This window comes from Cupressus sempervirens, chromosome 11 (assembly GCF_028749045.1).
Source record: "Cupressus sempervirens isolate cs-2001-9-10 chromosome 11, ASM2874904v1, whole genome shotgun sequence".
Classification (NCBI taxonomy): Eukaryota; Viridiplantae; Streptophyta; class Pinopsida; order Cupressales; family Cupressaceae; genus Cupressus; species Cupressus sempervirens.
In genome coordinates, this window is record NC_143128.1 from 474748215 (window position 1) to 474769282 (window position 21068).

Here is a 21068-nt window from a genome sequence, read left to right on the forward strand (position 1 = left end):
TCCACCCCAACATATATCCAATAGCCACAAATTGGTCCCAAATTCAACCAATTTCCTTCTACCAACAGTAGCTTGGTGATTTAGTCAAACAGATAGAAGCCCTCTGAGATATTCTAAACCAATATGATGCTCACCATTACTAAAGGGGAATTAGCCAAAGTTTTTTGGAGATACTTTGAAGTTAAATGTGAGCGCTGGTTATAGTGCATTGCTAGGAAGAACTGTTACTCAGAATTTTGTTCCCAAACATTTTATAGTTTAGATTCAAATTAGACAGATACATAATTAACACAATTAATTATATGTATGCAACACTTAGAATCAATCAATTGTGAATTACCTGCTCTAACAGACAAATCACAGTGTTCCTTCACACTCGCAAGTGACTTATTAGGTGTCTCATAGGCAGCATGCAATATACATAATGCTTCTCAGAACAATTCTCAGGAATGAGATAATACACCAAGCTTTGTAAATGTTGGTTGCCGAATTTTGGAGACAAGGTTGGGTTAACAGCTGAAGATGGATGATTTAGACCTCTTGTAGCTTCTTTATTGGATTTCACCCACTAGTACATGAGTAACAACATCAATATTTGATCAATGTACTAGCCATCTAAGAAGTACCTCATTGGTGCAAATAACAAGTGAGTACGTGCTAATTTCCTTTCCTCAAGCCGAATTTTGTAACCAACTGTTTCCGCCAAAGGCTCACCTCTTTCAAAAGCAACCCATGCAACCACATATATAGCAGAGAACGAGGCTGTATACAAACAATATTGCACTTCACCCCATGAAGTTATTCAAATTCATCTTCTAATATAAAATGAGGTATTTGAGTTGTTTTGTCACAACCGGTTTCACCAAAAGCAATCACAACTTGCATTTATAAACCATAACCAGGCCCCATACAGGATAACCAATAACAACGAATTTATTTGTATTGTGTTTGAACCTCACTCCATACTATTAATGCCTTCATCCATTTGGGGATATTATTCAACACTCGGTTCATCTATCTTCCAGCATGGCCCTTATGGCAAGCAGAGATTCAACAGCTTTAATATTTCCAAATAGAGAGCAAAGAATGCCAGTTTGTAAATATGCCCCAGACTATATTGTAATCGCAAGTGTGTATCAATGCTTGTATTAAAATTTATACTCCGTCAATTTTAAAGTGGAAGTCATGATATGTATTCCCTATGCATGAATATGTGTCTTTACTTGAGACATGTCATTCTACAAAGCATTGTTATTCCAACCAATGATAGACACAATTGATAAGTTTCTTTATCTGTTACTTTTCCACTGCTATTGACTCCCATGTGGCAGAGAAATGTTTGGAAAAGAGAATTGAGACTCCTTTTAAAACTTGTCAGTTATTTGCCATTCAGTCTAAATGACAACTAGGCACAAGAATTCCTTATAATTTGTATTGGCAGTGACTATAGCATCTCCAGTTCTAGTCAAATATTTTGGCAACTTCAGATAACGGATATGCCCAAGATACTTATTTTATTCTCGACAGAGTTGTTACTCTTCTTCCCTTAACTTCCTTAGAAATGACAAACATCGGATCAATGTAACGCCCAACATGTACTTACCCATTCCGTGTAACATCAAAGTTCACTTGTAAAACCTTAACTTTGCATTGTTGTCTTCACAATACCCACTGTGAAGATAATATCGTCCAGCGACAAATAGGAGATTTGATGTCTTCAATTTCTCCTAAACTATAGTCTCACAACCCACGTCTTGACAAACTTCGCTATTGCTTTGGTGGTCCTTGCACATACTCAGCTGTACTAATCCGTTAATGGTCTCAACTTGAAATTAATGCTAAAGATTATTGATTTGCTTGCTCAAAATAGCACCTCCATTGCTCCTTCGAAGCCACAATTTAGTTTGATAGTGTGACGTTCTTTCTTAGGTTCTATAGATAAAGAACTCTTCAATATTCCTAACTTTTGCATGCAAGTAATCCCTACCATAAGGATTGCTTGGAATGGAAATGAAACAGCTAGGCATCAACTATCTATTTTTCATACTTATATCAGTCAATTCCTGAGAGGAACTTTGAAGGAAAAGGATCTGTTCTGAGAGCTTCCTGCATTTCAAATCACGCGAAGCTAATGAACTTGACTCAACAGCTGTATTACCATTGCAACATGCATATATCTTATTTTGGGTTTCTGTCTAAAATCACAGCATCTGTCCCACCTGCAACGCTCTGTAGTTTATTGTGTGTTGTTGCTATTGCCACCAACAGGAAGTTTGACAGTGTATGGAAACAAATTCACCCGTACATAATTAAGTCCTTCCCAATATAAACTGGCCCACCAATTATATTCGGTGATTGAGATTTCCCCATTAGTTCCATTACCTGAATTCAACAAATATTAAGGCTCGATAAGAAGGTTTTATTTGCACCCCTCAATGTTTCACCCAGTGACTTGCTATTTCTTGGTCTTTGATATTGTTCTCAGAATATTTCAATCCTCCCCACAACAATAAAATTGTCTTCTTAAACCAGATAGAAACTAGTTCTGAAGCTGCAAATTCTTTTAAATCTGTTACTAGAAAACCACAAAGGCTGGCAGGAAGACCAACTCTGTAATGTACCGAGTCCAATTCTATGGATATTCGAGACTGATTTATTAAATTTAGGGGACTTCCCACTCTGAACTATACTTCAAATCTGACGTATATAATGAAACCAATTTATGATATGTGCTTGTCTATATGAGGTACCCAAATATGTTAAGAGAGTTGTAAATATGTTAAGAATGATATGAACTACTGCTGTAAATATTCTTAATTGTTGATTGTGTATTGGTTGATTGATACTGACTAGGATTATATCTAAAGCTTATTGCCTTCTTGATGCTCATTATATTCGTACAAACATAATCATTCTATATTGAGGTCATTGCTGATGCATTGGATTTATTGCAATCAATAATATGGTATTACCTAATATTATTCAATGTGCCCAGACTAAAGGTAATCCTCTGTCAACCCTTGATATAAATCTTATCCACTGAATTTATAGATTTCCAGTTGCTATGTATTTTAATTTTTGTATTCCTATAATATGCTGTTATCTTCAGATCATTCTCATGGACTTGGTTGTTAATAGATTGCTCTGTGAGAAATCAAATTGCAGTCATATTATTTTAAAATGATGAATGTCCTCTTATTATCGTTCTCACCATATACTTATCCTTCCTTCTCCTTTCGAACTGTGCTTGGTCTGAACTTCTGCCATGTTAGTAGTTTGCATTCGGATGTTGGTGGAATTGATGTCCTCTTCACCAGCATAGATTAGCTTGATTGGTCTAATTTCCCTGCTACCTGTCCTCCTATCTTCTTCTGTTTTTTTTCCCCTTCGCCATTTTGTCTCTGTCAGTGCGATATTTGTATGCGCGATCTGTGAAAGGGTGCGTTTGTTGATAGATTTTGTAATGGTTCATATCATAGTTATCGTGGAAGTGTTGTTTATTATTATTATTATGAGAGTGTTATTATTATTATTATTATTATTTATTCATAAGTTTATACTTTAATTTGTTAATTAAATATTATATTTCAATAAAGAATAAATTTTACATTAATTGAATATTTTTTATATTTAAAAGATTTTATTTTATATTATTAATTATATTGTAATAATTACAACACCATGATATTTTATAGATTGTGAAATGTTAAGCAATACCATGGTTTTATTATTTACTCAATTTATGCCAATAATGATTATAATTAGTTTTAATGTCAAATAATAATCTATTGTAATTGGTTCATTTACTATGTTTATTTATTTGTCTATTATGTTATCTTCGTTACTGTGTAATTATCAATTTATTATTAAACTCTATTGGCAAAATAAGGGACATGACAGTAATACCATTGAAATATTCCAAATGGCTATTGACCCAATTTCTTTCTCAAAATAATATTCTGAACATAAACATATGAAGTTGCATTATAAACCAATAATATAAAACTGTAGATTCTCATAAAATACCTTGAATATGCTATTGCTTTATACATTAGCAATACAATAGCCAGCATTCAAATGTTCAATCTTAAACACAATCTTACAGTTAAATTGGAATACCAAGAGAGAACTTGTAAGCACACGCGAGACACCTGATATGATGTCTCCAGGGACAATGGGTTTGCGTCCACTATCTACCGGCACAAAGGTTTACATCCTCTCGCTGGATGAAATCTGAAGCTTTACGAATAACTCTCGCAAGGGAGAAACTGACATTTGAATCATAAACCAAGCATAAGAAAAATGAATGAGTCTCTCTCTTTTTAATCCTCAAAGCTACGACTCTTTGACTCCTTTCTTGTCTTTTCGTCTTATCCCTCCTTGTCACTTTTAGTTCACTTTATATTGTTAAATTGACCTTTTATAATTCTATTTCATGCTCTCATATTCAATTTTAATAGTATATGAATGTCTTTAAATTTCCCAATGTCCCAAAAAGGGGAGATTACATAACTCATGCACCACCTTTCTACCTTTCTCTTGCTCGTAACCGAGCATGCAAGGGATTGCCTAATGTTTCTTTGATGGTATCGTTCATCCTGGGGACTGTTCTTCATTTTATTTTTAGTTACATACTTTTCTTGGCAATCGTTCTCTTTACAACCACTTAGCTTTGCAATTTCCGCCCAAGATCTTTGTTTCATATTTACAGTTTCATACAGTCGGTGTACCGTATAATCACTAACTCAACAACATAATTTTGTGAATAATATCTGTACTAGTGTGTCGTGAGCCTAGTTGGAGCTCAGTATACTCGTTGCAAGTGCTTAGAGCCAGACGTTGCACATTCCTTCTATAGTAAGGGGCCATATTTATTTCAGGTCATGCCTTTTTATTTCCATTCCAATGCTTTGTTCTCTCTCCAATGAGACATGAGGTTCGCAATTCTTCAGCTGAAAAAAGAAGAGAATGTTAGTATTACTGAAAGAGTCTAACTCTTAAAAGAATGTATTTTTCTTCTTCATGAATGGTTGAGTCCAAATATAAGAATTGAAGAATATTTTTCTTTGTGAACTTTTATAGAAATTGTTAAAAAAATACATTATTGTGCAAGTTTATACAGTGGTATCTCTCATACGCCTCTGAGATAAACAAGTGCACTCTCCCAGGTAGAGTTAGCAAGTAAATTGTTACAAAAAATATATACATCTTTCTTAAGCCATAAGCCAATGAGTTGAATATAAATGGCTCTGAATATACACTTTGCAAAAGTAGTCACCTCCAGGAATTCATCAAGGATGACCAATAAGGTCGAGATGAAGGGAGTGAATTGATTATCAACGAATTAGCAGGTTAATTCTGCAAGATACAGAGAATAAAATCAATACCTATTAAAAATAATGAATGTAAGCAAATCAAATAACTGAGTCAGCTCATGGTAATCCAAAGTTTAGATCTTGTTTGTCAAGTTGAGTGGTGGGTGATTGGGTACACAATGCCCACACAAATCTTTGGCCAAGGTAGGTTAGTGACATGCTTGTTGTTGTGATCACTAGAGGTTAGATTACTAGCAGTTCGTAGAAAGGTTGATGGAAGGTATCCAAAACCCAGTTGACTGACTAGTCGACACTTTAACACCAGATGCTCAGTGGCAAGACAGTGGTGTCCCAAGCCTAATCCTAGGGTAGAGAGGGCCTTTCTCAGTTGAGATTGTGTGGGGATACTTAAGGGTCCGCAGTTGGGAGCTTAAACCCATGGCAATGCTTCTCCTCTCACCTAGGTGCCAAGGCTTGAACAACACAAGGACAAAGTTGTTACAAGCTAGGATTGCTGTTGCACCAAAAGATCAACCTATCAATGTCCGATACAACCACTAGACTTATAGAACACAGGAGACGGTTAAGCCATGTCACAAATCCCAAAGGGGAACGTTGGTAGCAGTCCAACAATCCCCCCCTCAATGTTACCCAAGAAGATTCGAACTTGTGACCAAGCTCTGATACCACTTGTTACAAGCTAGGATTGCTGTTGCACCAAAAGATTGACCTATCAATGCTCGATACTACTAGTAGACTTATAGAGCATAGGAGGCAGTTAAGCCATGTCACGAATCCCAAACGGGAACATTGGCAATTAGTCCAACAAAAGTTTGCATACATATTGAGTACTTTACTTTATGTTTCTGCATATTGAATTTGATGTATCGGTAAAGTAGGTAAAACAGTTGTACTTTTCAATATTTAGAAAATCAGTTTTCTTTTTCAATATATTAGGAAATCCATTAAATTAGTTTATCTTTCAATTGTATGTGTAATATAACTATATGCATGAGATAGACTTATCAGATGTTAGTTATAACTGTCTTTCATGCGACTTGGAAAATAAATGTTATTTCCTTCAGCTAAATAAAAAATTTGGGATATGTAGATCTATCATAATTCAGTTAATTCGTTAATCTCTTCAAGTGTTTATAAAAAGTAATTGATATAACTGCTCTTATTTCATGTGAATACGAATGTGAAGGTATCTTTTGTTTATTTTTAATTGTTTAATTAGCATGAGACAATAGCTTGTTACATGGAATCTCCTTATTTTCTCGTGCAGCATGTTTTGAATGAGTGCAAGATTAGCAAAGTTCTCAAGTATTATTTTATGCTTTGTCATACTTAAATATTACTTGATCACTAATTTGTTTTATGAAAAGTTTATTCACAATTGTTAATGAGATGTTGGAATCACGTGTCAGAGACTCAATGATTTCTTCATCTTTGTGGAGAGGCTTGTAATACATAGGTTTTTCTCTTGCAGATACATGAACTTGGTATGAAGCTTAAGTTGCAAAAGAATCAGAATCTTGAGCTGAGACGCCAAATTCAAGGTATTCTACTTCTCTTTCAGTCATTGGGCATTCTTATGTTTTGAAGTATTTGTTTCTGAAGCTACATTCTGCATAGAAATAAATATGTACTAAAACATTTTAAGGAATATTATATTCCGTAAACAGTAATATGCCATCAAGTGGTTAATGATAAACAAAAAATACCATATAATGTATGGCTTTAATGCTTGAGAATACTATGGAAGTCTAGAACTAAGATCTAATCTTTAGACATCATCTCAAAGATCTAGGAACTCTAATGTGAGAGCAATAAAATTATTGCCAATTTGACTGCTTACATTATATAATCTTACAATGTCTGTACTCAGTAGTGATATTGTTAAGATTAATTAGAGAGGGATCTATATGGGGCCATGCTAGAAGAAACATAATTATATGTACAATCATTAAAACATGCATCGTAGAGCACTTAGAATGATCAAACTAATAGACGTTCTGAAATGATGGTTGACATCCAATATTAAACAAAGGATGTGAACACTCCTTAAATAAGGAATTACAAGATCTTTCCATAATGGAAATGATTGAGAACGAAAAATAGAACGGAAATTACTAAACTACTTAAAGAATAGGAAGTTATTAAAGAGTGACTGAGTACATGACCATTATACTGAATATTACAATATTACTTCAATACATAAAGCCAACATCAAAGGAGAAAATAAAGACCATAGACACAAGAATAGCACTACTGCAAAGACAAATAGACAAAGGTTAATGGGGAAATCCTTGACAGAACACAAGAAAGAAGATTCAACCTTGGGAATTTGGGACCTATCCAACCTTATGAATTTGTCACCCTTGACATTTGAGAGACTATCCTAGTTTAAGAATTTGGGACCTACAACTCAAATCACCAAGAGGTTTTTTGAGTGTAATGATTTTATTGCTTGTTTTGATTCATGGCCCTCCTACCATATTTGTCACATTTACATATTATAATCGATACTGCAATTGATTTTTGAATTTTTCCATCAATGTGACACGAGTTCCTTTTATGGTATTACAAATCAGCTTGTTTTATGAATATCCTCTTCTTGCTTCAATATTTTATTAGTTTTCTAAGGAACATTGAGACTGCTACTAGAATATTGTGCACAAGAAAAGTTGCAACCTTTGATGCACTTCAAGCTAAGTTTCTTAAATATGGCTTGTAGTCACCTAGCATACAATGCACAACTATTTGATGAGGTTTTTCAATCATTGTTTGCCACTCTTGAACTCCACACCCATCTTTACAATTAAAAAGGCAGTTAAAAGTTCAGACCCAAGTAACTTAAATACTGTAATATTGTTCACCCTTGGGACAACAGTATGTTGCTAGTTTGATTTATGTTTGATATGACTGGGTTTGGATGTTCTCCCTATGTATGACCATTTTTTGCTGAAATCTACAAATTTATTACAAAGCACAACTGATAATTAATAATTTAATATCAGGTCTGAAATGCTAAAGATAAATCAAAATTGTCATTAGTAAATCTACACATCAAAAATGGATGCAAATTGTCATATTAGACTTAGAGTATGTTAGGGTCTTTTAAAAAATATTTTTTCTTTTCTCATTTAAAAAACATTTTTGGGGTGCTGGCTGAGGTTTTCTTGAATTGCATAAGGTTTTTCCTCAGTCTTGTGGATTCAACTTGGATACAATGAAATGTACTTGGGCCAAATCCATGTATTTGAGGTAGGTGTAATGCCCCCTTCTTGAAATAGGGTTAAAATATGAACAATAATAATTAAATTAAAGATACAAAAGAATAAAATAAAATTTAACTAAAACTTAGTCAAGTTAAACAAATGGTCAAAACGACATGAATGGAAAATTTGTTTCCTTCAAACATCAGGTACAAAAAGGAGAGACCTTCGATTGAGGAGGAAATGGAGGGAGGAAGAAAACTTCGTTTGAGAGGGAAATGGGTGGAGGAAGAAAGAGGGAGCATAAGAATTACGGAAGGATTAAGGGAAGGAGGAAGAAAAAGGAAGAAAAGAAGGAAGTAACTCTTTAAGGGTTGTGACTCTTTCAAAAGGTGGTGACTGTAGAAGGATGTGACCATTGAGAAGGCTAGGCATGGTGATGAGGTGTGGTCCTTCCTTGCAAAAGATATAAAAGGGAAGAAGGATTAAATGGAATGGAAGGGAGTAGAGGAGATCTAGAGCAGAATTAGAGAAGTATAAGGAAGTATCTGAAATAAGAATTGAGGAGGAAAGAAGAAAATGAGATATGTAGATCTAGAAGATGTGCAGATCATAAATGGGATATGTGCAGATTTTAAAAGCAGTGAAGATAGATTTGAGAATTGGGAGATATGTGAAAATTAAATAAGAAGTGAAAGGGGCTGCAGTAGTTTTAGAATGGTAAAATTAATATATATTATTTATGAGCACATATATAAATTTTCGTAATAGATGAGGTACTAATATATTTATAGCCTATTCTTTAATTTCTTTCTATAGCCTTGCGAGTTGATAGTTGGTGTTTTTAGGGAAAGGCGGAGTAAAACTAGAGGATGTATTGGTGTCAAGCACCCTATGACAAGTAAATCCACACTCTCCTTAGGGTTGAGTTTAGAAGAGAAGTATTGAATCAATCTTAAATATATTTACTACCAAATGTATTATGAACTATTGCCTTGGATGCCTAATAATGTATGTTAATCATTAGAAATTTATAACCTCATAGTTAGAGGCACAAAAACTATGTCTGATAGTAATATATAATTAGATAAGTCTTTAATCACCAACTAATACATCTAAGAAGATAGGGAGTTTGTGAAAAGGATAGTAAAAAGGAGTTTGTCTAGCATTAAGATTAGGTTGAGTAAAAATATATTTTTGGCCATGATGGTCGGATTGTAGATCAAAAGGTATTCCAATCAAGTAATGTCTCCACATTTGAAGAGCATGAACAATAGCTGCTAATTCTAGATCATGAGGGGCGTATTTCTGCTCATAATTCTTCAGTTTTGTAGATTCGTATACAATTACTTACTCATCTTGCATTACTACACCTCCTACTCCTCCTGATGCATTAGTTATAAAAATGAATTTCTTTCGCTGGTTAGGTACTCTTAATATGGGTGTTGTGGTTAACTTTTTCTTCAAGCATTCAAAAGCTGATTGACATTTTTCCATCCATACAAACTTCTCTCCCTTTCTCTGAAGTGATGTAATCGAGTAAGCTATCTTGGAGAAATTCCTGATAAACTTCCTATAAAACACTACCAATCCCATGAAACTCTTAACTTCTGTAACTTTTTTAGTTATAGGCCATTCCTTAATTGCTTTGTTTTTTGACGGATCTACAACTATTCCCTGAGCTGATATAATGTGTCCTAAATATTGAATTTACTTTTGATAGAAAGTGCACTTAGACAATTTTCCATATAATTTATGTTCTCTTTACCATTGTAAGACTATTTCCAAATGTTCTTGATGTTCTTTTTCAGTCTTTGAATAGATTAGAATATCATCTATAAAGACCAGTACAAACTTATCTAGGCAATCTTGGAATATGCTATTCATTAAGTTCATAAAAGCTGTTGGAGCATTGGTTAACCCCAAAGGTAACACTGTGAATATCTTCGTCCTTAATACAAAGCTGGTGATTTCCTGACTTCAAATCAATTTTTGAAAATACTGTTGCACCTTTCATTTGATCAAAGAGGTCATCAACTCTAGGAAGTGGATACCGGTTCTTGATAGTAACCTTGTTGAGCATTCTGTAATCTATGCATAATTTCATGGTTTCGTTCTTATTCCTAATAAACAATATTAAGGCTCCCCATGGTGAAACATTTGGCTGAATCAGTTTCTTGTTTAACATATCCTGTAATTGTATTTGCAACTCCATTAATTCTGTGGTGGTCATACGATAAGGTGCTCAAGAAATGGGTTCTGCTTTTGGTAACAAATCTATGGTAAAATCAAAGACTCGGGATGGAGGTAGACTGGGGAGTTCTTTGGGAAACACATCCTGATAATTCTTTAGGTAGGGATATTTCTCTTCAAAAGACTCCTTTAGTTTTTCTCTGATTTTCCCATCTTCAAAAATGTAGTCATCTCCATATGTGGTAACTATATGATTTCTCATATCTTCAACTCTTATTGCAAAAATCTCACAACCCTTTCTTCCATATTTCTTAAGTTGCATGGCAGATATCTGTTTTGATTTAATTTCATGTTTAATCCCTATAATGCTTGCAGGTTTGCCTTGGTCATCCAAACAATCTATAGTTTAGTAAGACAATCCACCTTGGCCTTATGCTCACTGAGCCAATTAATGCCTATAATAATGTCGTAAGATCCAAGAGGAGCTACATAAAAATTCAATTCAGTGGAAAAATTTGGAAGTCAACCCGAGCCTCAAACAAACACTGCTCTACCTTAGCCCTTGACTGGTTTGCATACTCGACTATCCACGGTTTTGCCATAAAACTAGATCTCTTTGAAAATCTACTTAATAGTTTAGGCGATATAAAACATTCAAAAGCTCTAGTATTAATTAAAATAGAGATAGGGTTCCCGTAGATCTTACCTAGAGTTTCAATTGGGCTTATTTGTTGTTCTACTTGTCTATTATCAAGGACTGCGTGGATTCTTTGTTGATAAACATGCTGCTGTTGTGGAAGAGGTGGTCAGTGCAGCTGATCGGAGTTGGATTTGACGAGGCATTTACTAGCATAATGATCTCCCTCACAATCGTAACATACTGAAGGTGGCCCTTTCTTTTCATTGCTCTTATTATTTTTACTTGTATTGAAATTACTTTTAAAATCCTTGATTCCATTTCCTTTTGATTCCAGCTTGCTAAACTTGTAATCCTTAAACTGTTTCTTCTGAGATCTAGTATCTGTACTTTCAGTATTCCAGTTTGTTTTCCTTCTATTATCTCGAATGGAGTCATCTCTCTTGATTTTATATTCTTGTTGGACAACCTTCTCTAAAGCTTCTTCCATGGTTAGAGGAGTGAACATCAACTGCTCCTATTCTATTATTCAAACCCATAATGAATTTCGTCACTTTCAGATTTCTATCTTGTTGATATGGTGGTACATACTTCAGTAGTTAGGTAAATTTCTCCCAGTACTTGTGTATAGTCATGTCTCCTTGTTTCAAGATTTGAAAATCCAACAATTTTTGGTCATAAAAAGTTTGGGGTAACCAACAATTCGTAAAAATGGTTACGATTTTTTCTTAGGTAATTTTAGTAGTTTTAATGTTTTTATCAACCTTGGTGTTTCCCCACCATGTAGTAGTCTCAAGTAATGTGGTATATTCCCCATACCGCTTTTGAGGTTTCTGAAAGGTTCCTAATTTCAAAGTACTGTTCCATTTCGGTTAACCAAGCCTCTGCATCCTCTCCGGATTCAGAACCAACAAATTTGGGTGGTTTGATTTTCTTAATATTTGTGGATGGATCACTCATTATTTCTTGTTTCTTTTGTTTTATAGTTTGAGTGGTTTTAAAGAGGTTTTCTTGTTGTATTCGGAGACTTCTGTCTCTGTTTTGGGATGAGGCGAGGATTGCATTTCCTCTTAGTCATGCCCCATCTGAGCTGCCATCTCATTCATTCTTTTTTCCATATTATCCAACTTCAGTTGCGTTTCTTGCAAAATCGAAAATAATAAATTAGTGGATGATTGTGTGTTTTCACGGACCATGTCATGATCTGCAACATTCTTGTTGTTGCTCATTTTGTTTGTTTATTGGTTTAACCTGTGAATTTACAAAATTTTGTTTCAATTTATTGTATACATATTTTTAAGTGTGCCTACAACAAATTAAAAGAGTTTTGTGAGTGCATATAACACACAAATAAACCAATTTATTTAATTGACTTTAATATTTTTGCTTTTGCATTCATGGCAGCCTTATTTACAAAATTTTCCTCTACTAAGGATGTTTACATTATAGAATTTAATTTTCAGCATTCAGTTTGATTTAGATTTGTACATATTCTGCACCATCCAGGATCTGTGAAAATGTAAAAGAGAGTTGTCCTGACGAGCGTTCCAGTTTTGAATTAGTTTGTTCCTATATGCTGCTTTACTAGTAGGAGTCCACCTGACTCTTTCCTTCTTCATTCGTTGCAAGGCTTGGTTCAAAGTTTCATTGTCTTGGGGCATAGAGCAGCAAGTGTAATCAAATTTTGGCATGTTTTTAATTAAGTACAAGAAGATGAGATGTTGAGCCTTCTTGCAGGATGTTTTACATACTTGCATCCTGGACATTTATTCTAAGAACTTCAGGTTTACTAGTAAGTAGTGTGCCCTAGGTTCAGTGTCGAACTCAGCGCTCTGATACCATATGTAACAAATGGTTTTTCATAACAAAAACAAAGACGGTTTATAAGATATTTTCCCGACATTCATTGAACAGATAACTAAATTCCTTTTCATATGACATTAACTGCTTTAACTACCAACGATAAACTGAAATAAAATAACTATATGAATGATCAACTGAAATAACTAGATTAATGATTAACTGAAAATAACTGTATCAATCATCAAATGATTAACTGAAAATAATTGTATCAATGATCAACTAAAATAACTAGATTAACGATTAACTATCTTTTTCTACATACAAGTAAATGCTTATCATGGAAAGAAGAAAAGAAACATACAAGTATTATCTGATAGGTCTTTAGTTGGTTGTGCAAGCATCGACTTTCGATAAGAGGAGAAGCATTGACTTAGGCTTAACCTCCCAACCTTGGACCATACTTATCTCCACACAATCTATTGAATTAGAAAGACCCTCCCTACCTTAGGATTGGGCTTGGGATACTGTTAGTCCAGCCACCTGAGCCTTCTGGTGTTTAGAATGTCCGCATAGTTATGGACAGACATGTCTGCATAATTGGCACCATTGACATCAAGTGATCAATAGATGACAAACATGCTTTTAAATGACCTTGGCCAAGGTTTTTCTGATGGGTTCAATGACCCAATCACCACTGCTCGACTTGACAACAGGGAAACAACAATACGGACATGCATGAGCTACTAAGTAAAATTATTTGGATTTAATTGTATCATATTTGATTTTACTTCTATGTCATTGCAGATTTCATTTCACCTCTTCACCTTTCCATGGCTATATAGCTAGTGAGTCCTAAGTGTTCAGAATCTCAGAGCAATCGACTCTGTTTTGTTAATTCATGACAATTAGATGCTTCTAGCATTTCACAATCTGTGATTTGAGAGATTATATTCTTTAAGACTTGTAGAATAAAAGTCTTTTTATTCTGAGTTCCAATGGCAAAAATAAATCATGATTCCATGTCTTGGATACTTTGCTATGATTCATAGTAACAACTTCCTAAGGTTATTTAAGTATGAATGAGTATAATTTGTAGTTTTCTGCTATGGAAATAAAAAATGCATTAATAGTTGTTAAAGGCAATATAGCAATATTTGGAAAATGATCAACCACATGACCTGGTATAAATTCTAGAAATGTCCGAGTCTTGCTAGACGCTTGTGTATCAACTCTTCTTCAAATTGATTGCTAGGCGTAATCACAGTATGTAAATGCAACCTCAACTTCAGCAAGGAAGGACAATATACGACAATCTTGCAACAAGAATGGCAATGCTATAATTTGTAGAGATTTCGATTGGAGTCTGTAGAGATTCGAATGGTAAGTGGAAGCCGAAGATATGAGCAAAGGAAGGATGAAAATAATGAAAGAAGTCAGAAATGATAGAGAGAGTCGATCTTGAGAAAGGTAGTCGGGTGCTTGAATAGATATACCCGCCTCTCACTCTTGACTAATATTAAAAAGAAACATGACTCCTTGGCTTCCCTAACATAAAGAATATGTTGGCTCTTTGAATGCCAATTAAAAATGCCAAGTGTTAAATCAGTTTTTAAAAGAAAAAGAAAGAATAAAGCTTGGAAGAAGATTTGAAGATTAAAAATAAAAATTATTATAGTTTATATCTATCTATGTACATGTAGATATATTTGTGAGGTGGTATCATTATATTATAAGAAAATAATATTATGGTGTCACTTTATATTTATATCTGTGTATGTACATAGGTATATATTAAGATAATATTGTGAAAGATCATTCAAAATCCTTTGAGGTACGTATTATATTTTAATTTATTTATTTTATGTTTTAAATTGTTTATTTAATAGCTCATGCAGTCCTTCAGTTGTATCTTGAAGTTCAAGTCGCTAGGTCCTTGCCAAGGCAATTTAAGGTCATACCTGTCAATCCTAATGACTGGACTAGGCTAGTATCCCATTCCGTTGATCCCGTTTAGCAATGCTTCCCCCCTTCATCTTCTCCTGCAATCACCCATGCGATACTTCCACGATAATAACAAGTTCCATAATAATTTTCCTGTAACATTTAAAGAATTTAATTATTAACCATAATTCCAAAACCAAGCAACTGCTAAACATAACATGACAAATAATGGATAAAGACCATCTTCATTAACAGTTAATACAACGAATATAAATAACTACCTACTTCACATGATTGTTCAATCTAATGGCTATGAGCAAATTTAAAATTAGGTCAAAAATTGGGATGTAACATCTTTCACTTCCAAAATGGCGAGAAGAGCAAAACACCAATCGAAATTTGTAGTACAAATTAAATAATCCAAATTCACATATTAACAACTTCATACATGTCGCACAAAAATACCCCTTCGGAGAAAACACTTACAGATAAAAAATAAATTGGGCCCCATTATTAAATTATTGAAGGTGCAAATAATATTATTTAAATTTTGGGACCATTAATTATTTAAAGTATTTTATTAAAATTGGGGACATTACACATTACAAGAAATCATTCAATCATCCATCAAGTACCAATTGGGAATCAAGCAAATAGACCAGAAATCAACTCTTCTATCAATTCAATCAGTCTGTATTAATCATACAACCTTCAAACCAATTAGATCTACCATGAGCCTGATTTGACATCAGAGGAACAAAAGCTAATTAGAAATACTCATAAGGCACAAACTTAACAATTTTATCATAAATCTGGAAGGCCAGAGTGTTTTATTAACCACCAACATTCCCATTCAAGATTTGTGACATGGCTTAACTGCCTCCTATGTTCTATAAGTCTAGTGGTGGTATCAAGCATTGATAGGTTGATCTTTTGGTGCAATGACAACCCTAGCTTGTAACAAGTGGTATTAGAGGTTGGCCACAGGTTCAAATCTCCACGGGTAATGCTGAGGGGTAGATAGTTGTACTAATTTCCAATGTTCCCCTTCAAGACTCGTGACATGACTTAACCACCTCCCATGTTCTATAAGTCTAGATTGGGCATTGATGGGTCAATCTTTTGTTGCAACAACAATCCTAGCTTGTAACACAAAGTTTATCACTAGAGAAGTTGATTTCTAATTGGCTAGGATACAAAAGCTTATCGGAAATGCTGATAAGCCACAACCCTCTACATGCACGGACTAGCAAATATTTTAGTCATGAAGCCTGATTAAGGAATTCATCTTGTTGGTTCCCAAAACTGCAGATTGAAAATCCAAGAGCCTACCACTTCTTCGATAGGACTTCTCAATCAATTTTGGCCAACTAATGGGAATACTTCTCGATTCCCCTGCACTTCAAGCTCTGCTATACTTAGGTGGGTAGACCTTCTCGAACATTGACTATTTAGTTCAAGGCTTTTTTGTAGCAAATTTAAACTTCTGGAGTTCTTTGGCTGGCAAGGTCCTCGAACTCGATCATAATGAAAATTGGATGCTGGATAATGGTTAAATGTTTTGTATAATTGAATAATAATAAATTTGATGCTTGTAGAAGCAATATATAGATTTTTTGACTTCAATAATAAAAAGACTAGTGCCTCTGCTCATATGGGCAATAGAGTCAACTTCAGTGAATTATCACGTACAACTTTATAATGTTTTACACACTTTATTGCCAACAATTAAATAATCAAGATGCGATAGATCAATTATTACGCAATCTTAAATTAGTCCAGATTGAATTTTAACTCCTCTGGTAGGGAGACAAACTAGACACAGATGGGGAAACAATTAAATATTTCACACTATTTGTGATGATTGAATTTAAATGCCAAATGACCTTGTCCACTTATCCGATATAAAAATTGTATACAAAATTTCAGAAAATAATTACAAAGGATGATTCACCTACAATTTAAATCTCCATGCCTTTAATAATAAACAAAGAAGATTTTATTTTATTATTAAAATAAAATGATAGAATTTATACTACAAAGTCATAATGAGAACCTTATTCCTCCATACAATAAATAAATATAAAATACTCCTTCAGAGTGTATGAATGTTCGAATATTGAATCTTGTTCTTCTAATTTTTTATCAATGATTATTTATATCTCTATATTTTAAAAAGGCGTGACTTTTTGAATGGAAAAACCATTCCCTTTGAAAAATTAAATTGCACCTTTTTGTAAATTTAATCGCCTGTTTTGATATCATCTTGTATTTTTTTTAATACTATTTCTTTTGATAACATTAGATTACCAATGAAACTTATTGTGGTAGTTTCTCCGTGTATTATCAATACTTATACTTTGTTTCTTCCAAGCCTCCACGGTGGATGATGGTCAGAGCCTTTCTTCCATAATAGTATGCTAACAGAGACAAGGAGTATACACCTTGCAGGAGTCTTCATTAATGTCATCACTAAAGGTATATGATGTGGCATGTACTGAAGAAATCTCATGTATCCACGATATGCAAACTTGGGAAGACTACCGTCTATTTCATTGATGATAAACATTTTCTGTGTAATGTTTAATACTTGATATTGTCGAATCAATGTTTCTATCTGCAAAGTCATTGACATTGGCTTGGAACCCCCAATGGCTTCTCCACGGAAGCATCTCCTGATTATGTATTTTCTTGAATCACTAACTTATAAGTCGGTATCTTCTAGCTATATGTTGAACATCCCATACATGAGCGGAGTCCTTTTTAAGTTGCTTCTTGCACAATACCATGCTATTCAAGGCCACTGCTCAGCCATGATATCTGCATATACTCATGGCAACAGGTTTCCGCCCAGAACCTTGGGTATTATCGGGTTTTTGTGTTTGCCGTCTCATCGTCACGTGTATTGGTTTATATAAGTTTGTCTTCAGTGTGCCGTCAGGATGCCCATTGCTGTGTATCGGTTTACTCATGTTGTTGTTACGATTATAAAATGGCTTCCAGTTCTTTGACTTCATCCATATACGCAAGGAATGTAGACCAATTTCCATCTGGAGCAAATGATTCCCATCAATAGATGCATGGCTCATGATTCTGAATTACATCCATACGTGATGGTTAATAAAAGTCTCTTAGGTATATATCTTGTATTTTCATTAATCCCATGATACTTATCATAAATTTGGAGGTTGACTGGAATCTATATTCTGTATCTTTTTCATGCCCTGCGTCCTTATTCTGAATTATAAGAGTCATTCTCTTTGATTGTTGTCATCACTCATGTGGATTTGTGTTATGGGCACTAGAATCTCCATTATTGTGGATAGGAGATGAACCAGAGATCATGTCAAAATACTAAGCTCTTCAAGAAAATCATTTCCAGCATTTAGGAATCCTATTTTTGCCACAACATCCCATGCATCCATAACAACTGCAACTGACATCCTCAAGATGGTTGGGATGAGTTTGGAAGAGAGTATCATACATGTCATAAGACTAGTATTTGTGCTTACTGTTTATAGAGCCTGAGACATTTTCAACAGATTTGTTTTGTTCTTTAATTGTGATATTTTTACTTTATTTGATGAGAATACTTCTCTTGGTTGCATTAATCATCCTGTTGCAGGTCTTCCATTTTGCTTTTCCTCAACCACTCCAACTTTAGCATCACTATATAATATCAGTTTGGATATGTGTGTCTCTCAACTCTTGTCAATAAACAAAACACTCTTTTCTTGGACTTGCTTTATAAGAACATATTATGTCTTCTTATTGTGAAGGATGCATAATGAAAAATCTTTTAGATCATTAGTATTGATTTGCAACACGTTTGCTCAAATGGAGGCTTAAGAATTTTGAGCTCCATCACATCTTCCACAATATTCTTTCCTTTTCCGCGAACCAAGAGACTCCACAATTGGCTGATCTTTAGTCCTTAACCAATCATCAAGAAACAAAGAAACAACAATAATACTAATGATAAGACTCATGATTAGTCTTGAGGAGGCAAAGAATTGTTTGGAGAAGACATCCCTCTTGGAGAAGGGTAAGGGTTGTGTCTCATTGTCCTATCCCAACGACTATATAAGGTCAAAATTCAATTAGTTGAAGGTATCGAAGGAGAAGAGAAAACATCAAGGAGAAAAAAGAAGATAATAATAAATAAAGGCACAAACTAATGGTATCATAAAGTTTTTCATCCTTGATATGAGTATTGTGTGACATATTTTGCATAGTGAATCTGTTTATGACTTCTCTCAATTGAATTATGTGTATACAATTCAGAAATATGATATTCGTATGAGTGCTTATATACACGCACACACACACAAACATATACCTCTAATTTAGTATACATTTGATTGCTGAATTAGGAATGTTTTGATATAGGAGATATGCATGCAATGCTATGTATGTTTATACACTCCAACTTCTGTACTAGCCATGGTAGGGGAAATGAGGGTTTGTAGGTGGGAAATAGTGATGGGGTCACCTTCTAAGCTCCACATTATGGTATGTGAGTGGGGAGTCCTAGATGCCAAAGGGGCATAGAGGGATTTCCTTTGAGTTGAGGAAAAGGATGGATCTTACCAAGCATCTGTTGTAAATGCTTCTTATTGTAATGACCCCTTTTGGCTTAAGTTGTAGTTAAATAATTAACATGTCTAATTATAAGTAGGTCATTAATGTAACTATTTAATATTATTCCTTTTTTTTAAAAGTACATTATAAGGATAATATTATATTATTACTAAAGTGACTTAATAAAGTGAGAAACCAAATAAAGTCATTTTAACTTCAAAAGTGGAAGTAAAAGAAAAGGAAATGAAAAGGAAAGAGGAAATGGAAAGCCAATGGATATTTAACATTTATAAAAGAGCATTGAGAGAATTGTTGGAGGGGACGTTGAGTTGATTCATCTCTTTGGTTATAACTCAGTGGGTTTAGGAGATTTGGACTTGGTCCATCTCAGCCTTCTGTAATGATCTCCCCCCTCCTGCCCCTAATCTCTAAGATTTAAAGCTATATTTATTAAATGCCTCCCTTTGGCATTTACTAAATTCGTAATTTTATATATATATAAAGGGGAAATAAAGACCAAAGGATTTGTGTGGGGATGAAGACTACAAGTTGGGTCAATTACAGAGTGGAAGATAAACATTAGGTCCCTTACAAGAGGATGGGGAGAGAATTGCACACTGGTTATAGTAGAGGCAACAAGTTTTTTGGTTGGCTTAATGTTTGTGTCTATAGAGTCTTGTCAGAGAATAAGCTATCTTTGACACTAAGAGACGTGTGCCTGTGATAGGTTTGGAAAAATCATCAACGTACAGATTTGCATGTCTTGGACGCACAATATACAATCACCCCTTCATCATGTCATGAAAGTTATCAATTTGTGGGCTCTTTCCTGTGAACAATGAGAATTGAAGGGGCGCTAAACAATGGCGAATACTGGCACGGGCATTTGAAGAGCACAAATTAAAACGTGAAGTTATATAAGGATGAAATATATAGCCTAGATACTAATTGAGCAGTGTTGATTGATATGGTGAGTTCTCTATCAATAGGATTGGTTGTTGATTAAGTCACAAGGTTTGCCAATTTTTTATGTTCAGTTTCAAAATTTGACGAACCCTAGTTTTTCAAAAAGGAATTGTTAAAGTTCGGCCTAAATTTGTATAACAAGAAAATATTGTCATTTTGATCCATCAACAAATGCCATGATTTTTTAGAAGTTTTTGAGGGTCGACGACGAGGGTGAATTCGTTCACTGCTAGACACCAATCATTTTCCATTCCTTCTTTTTAAAGTCTTTCGTGACATCTTTCCTCTAGACTGTTTGGTCTCATGGACATCATTAAAAACATTTCATTCATTCATTCTATTCTACAAGGAGATTTTGTGAGTATCACTGTGCCTAACCCTGCAGCGAAAGCCTACAACTGTATCACTTGA

General features: G+C 34.3%; 1 protein-coding gene across 9 annotated transcripts in view; it reads left to right on the forward strand.

The window, feature by feature from the left end:
• Positions 1-21068, forward strand: part of LOC149530434 (FKBP12-interacting protein of 37 kDa-like) — a 242883-nt gene that overhangs the window by 152999 nt on the left and 68816 nt on the right. For all 9 annotated transcript variants that reach the window (XR_016358416.1, XR_016358414.1, XR_016358415.1 and 6 more), the window contains one exon: positions 6808-6877. Coding sequence is in view for 3 of the 9 variants with exons in the window: in XM_089808483.1 (XP_089664609.1) it covers positions 6808-6877 (70 nt within the window). In the remaining 6 variants the exon portion in view is untranslated. The remainder of the gene's footprint in view (positions 1-6807; positions 6878-21068) is intronic.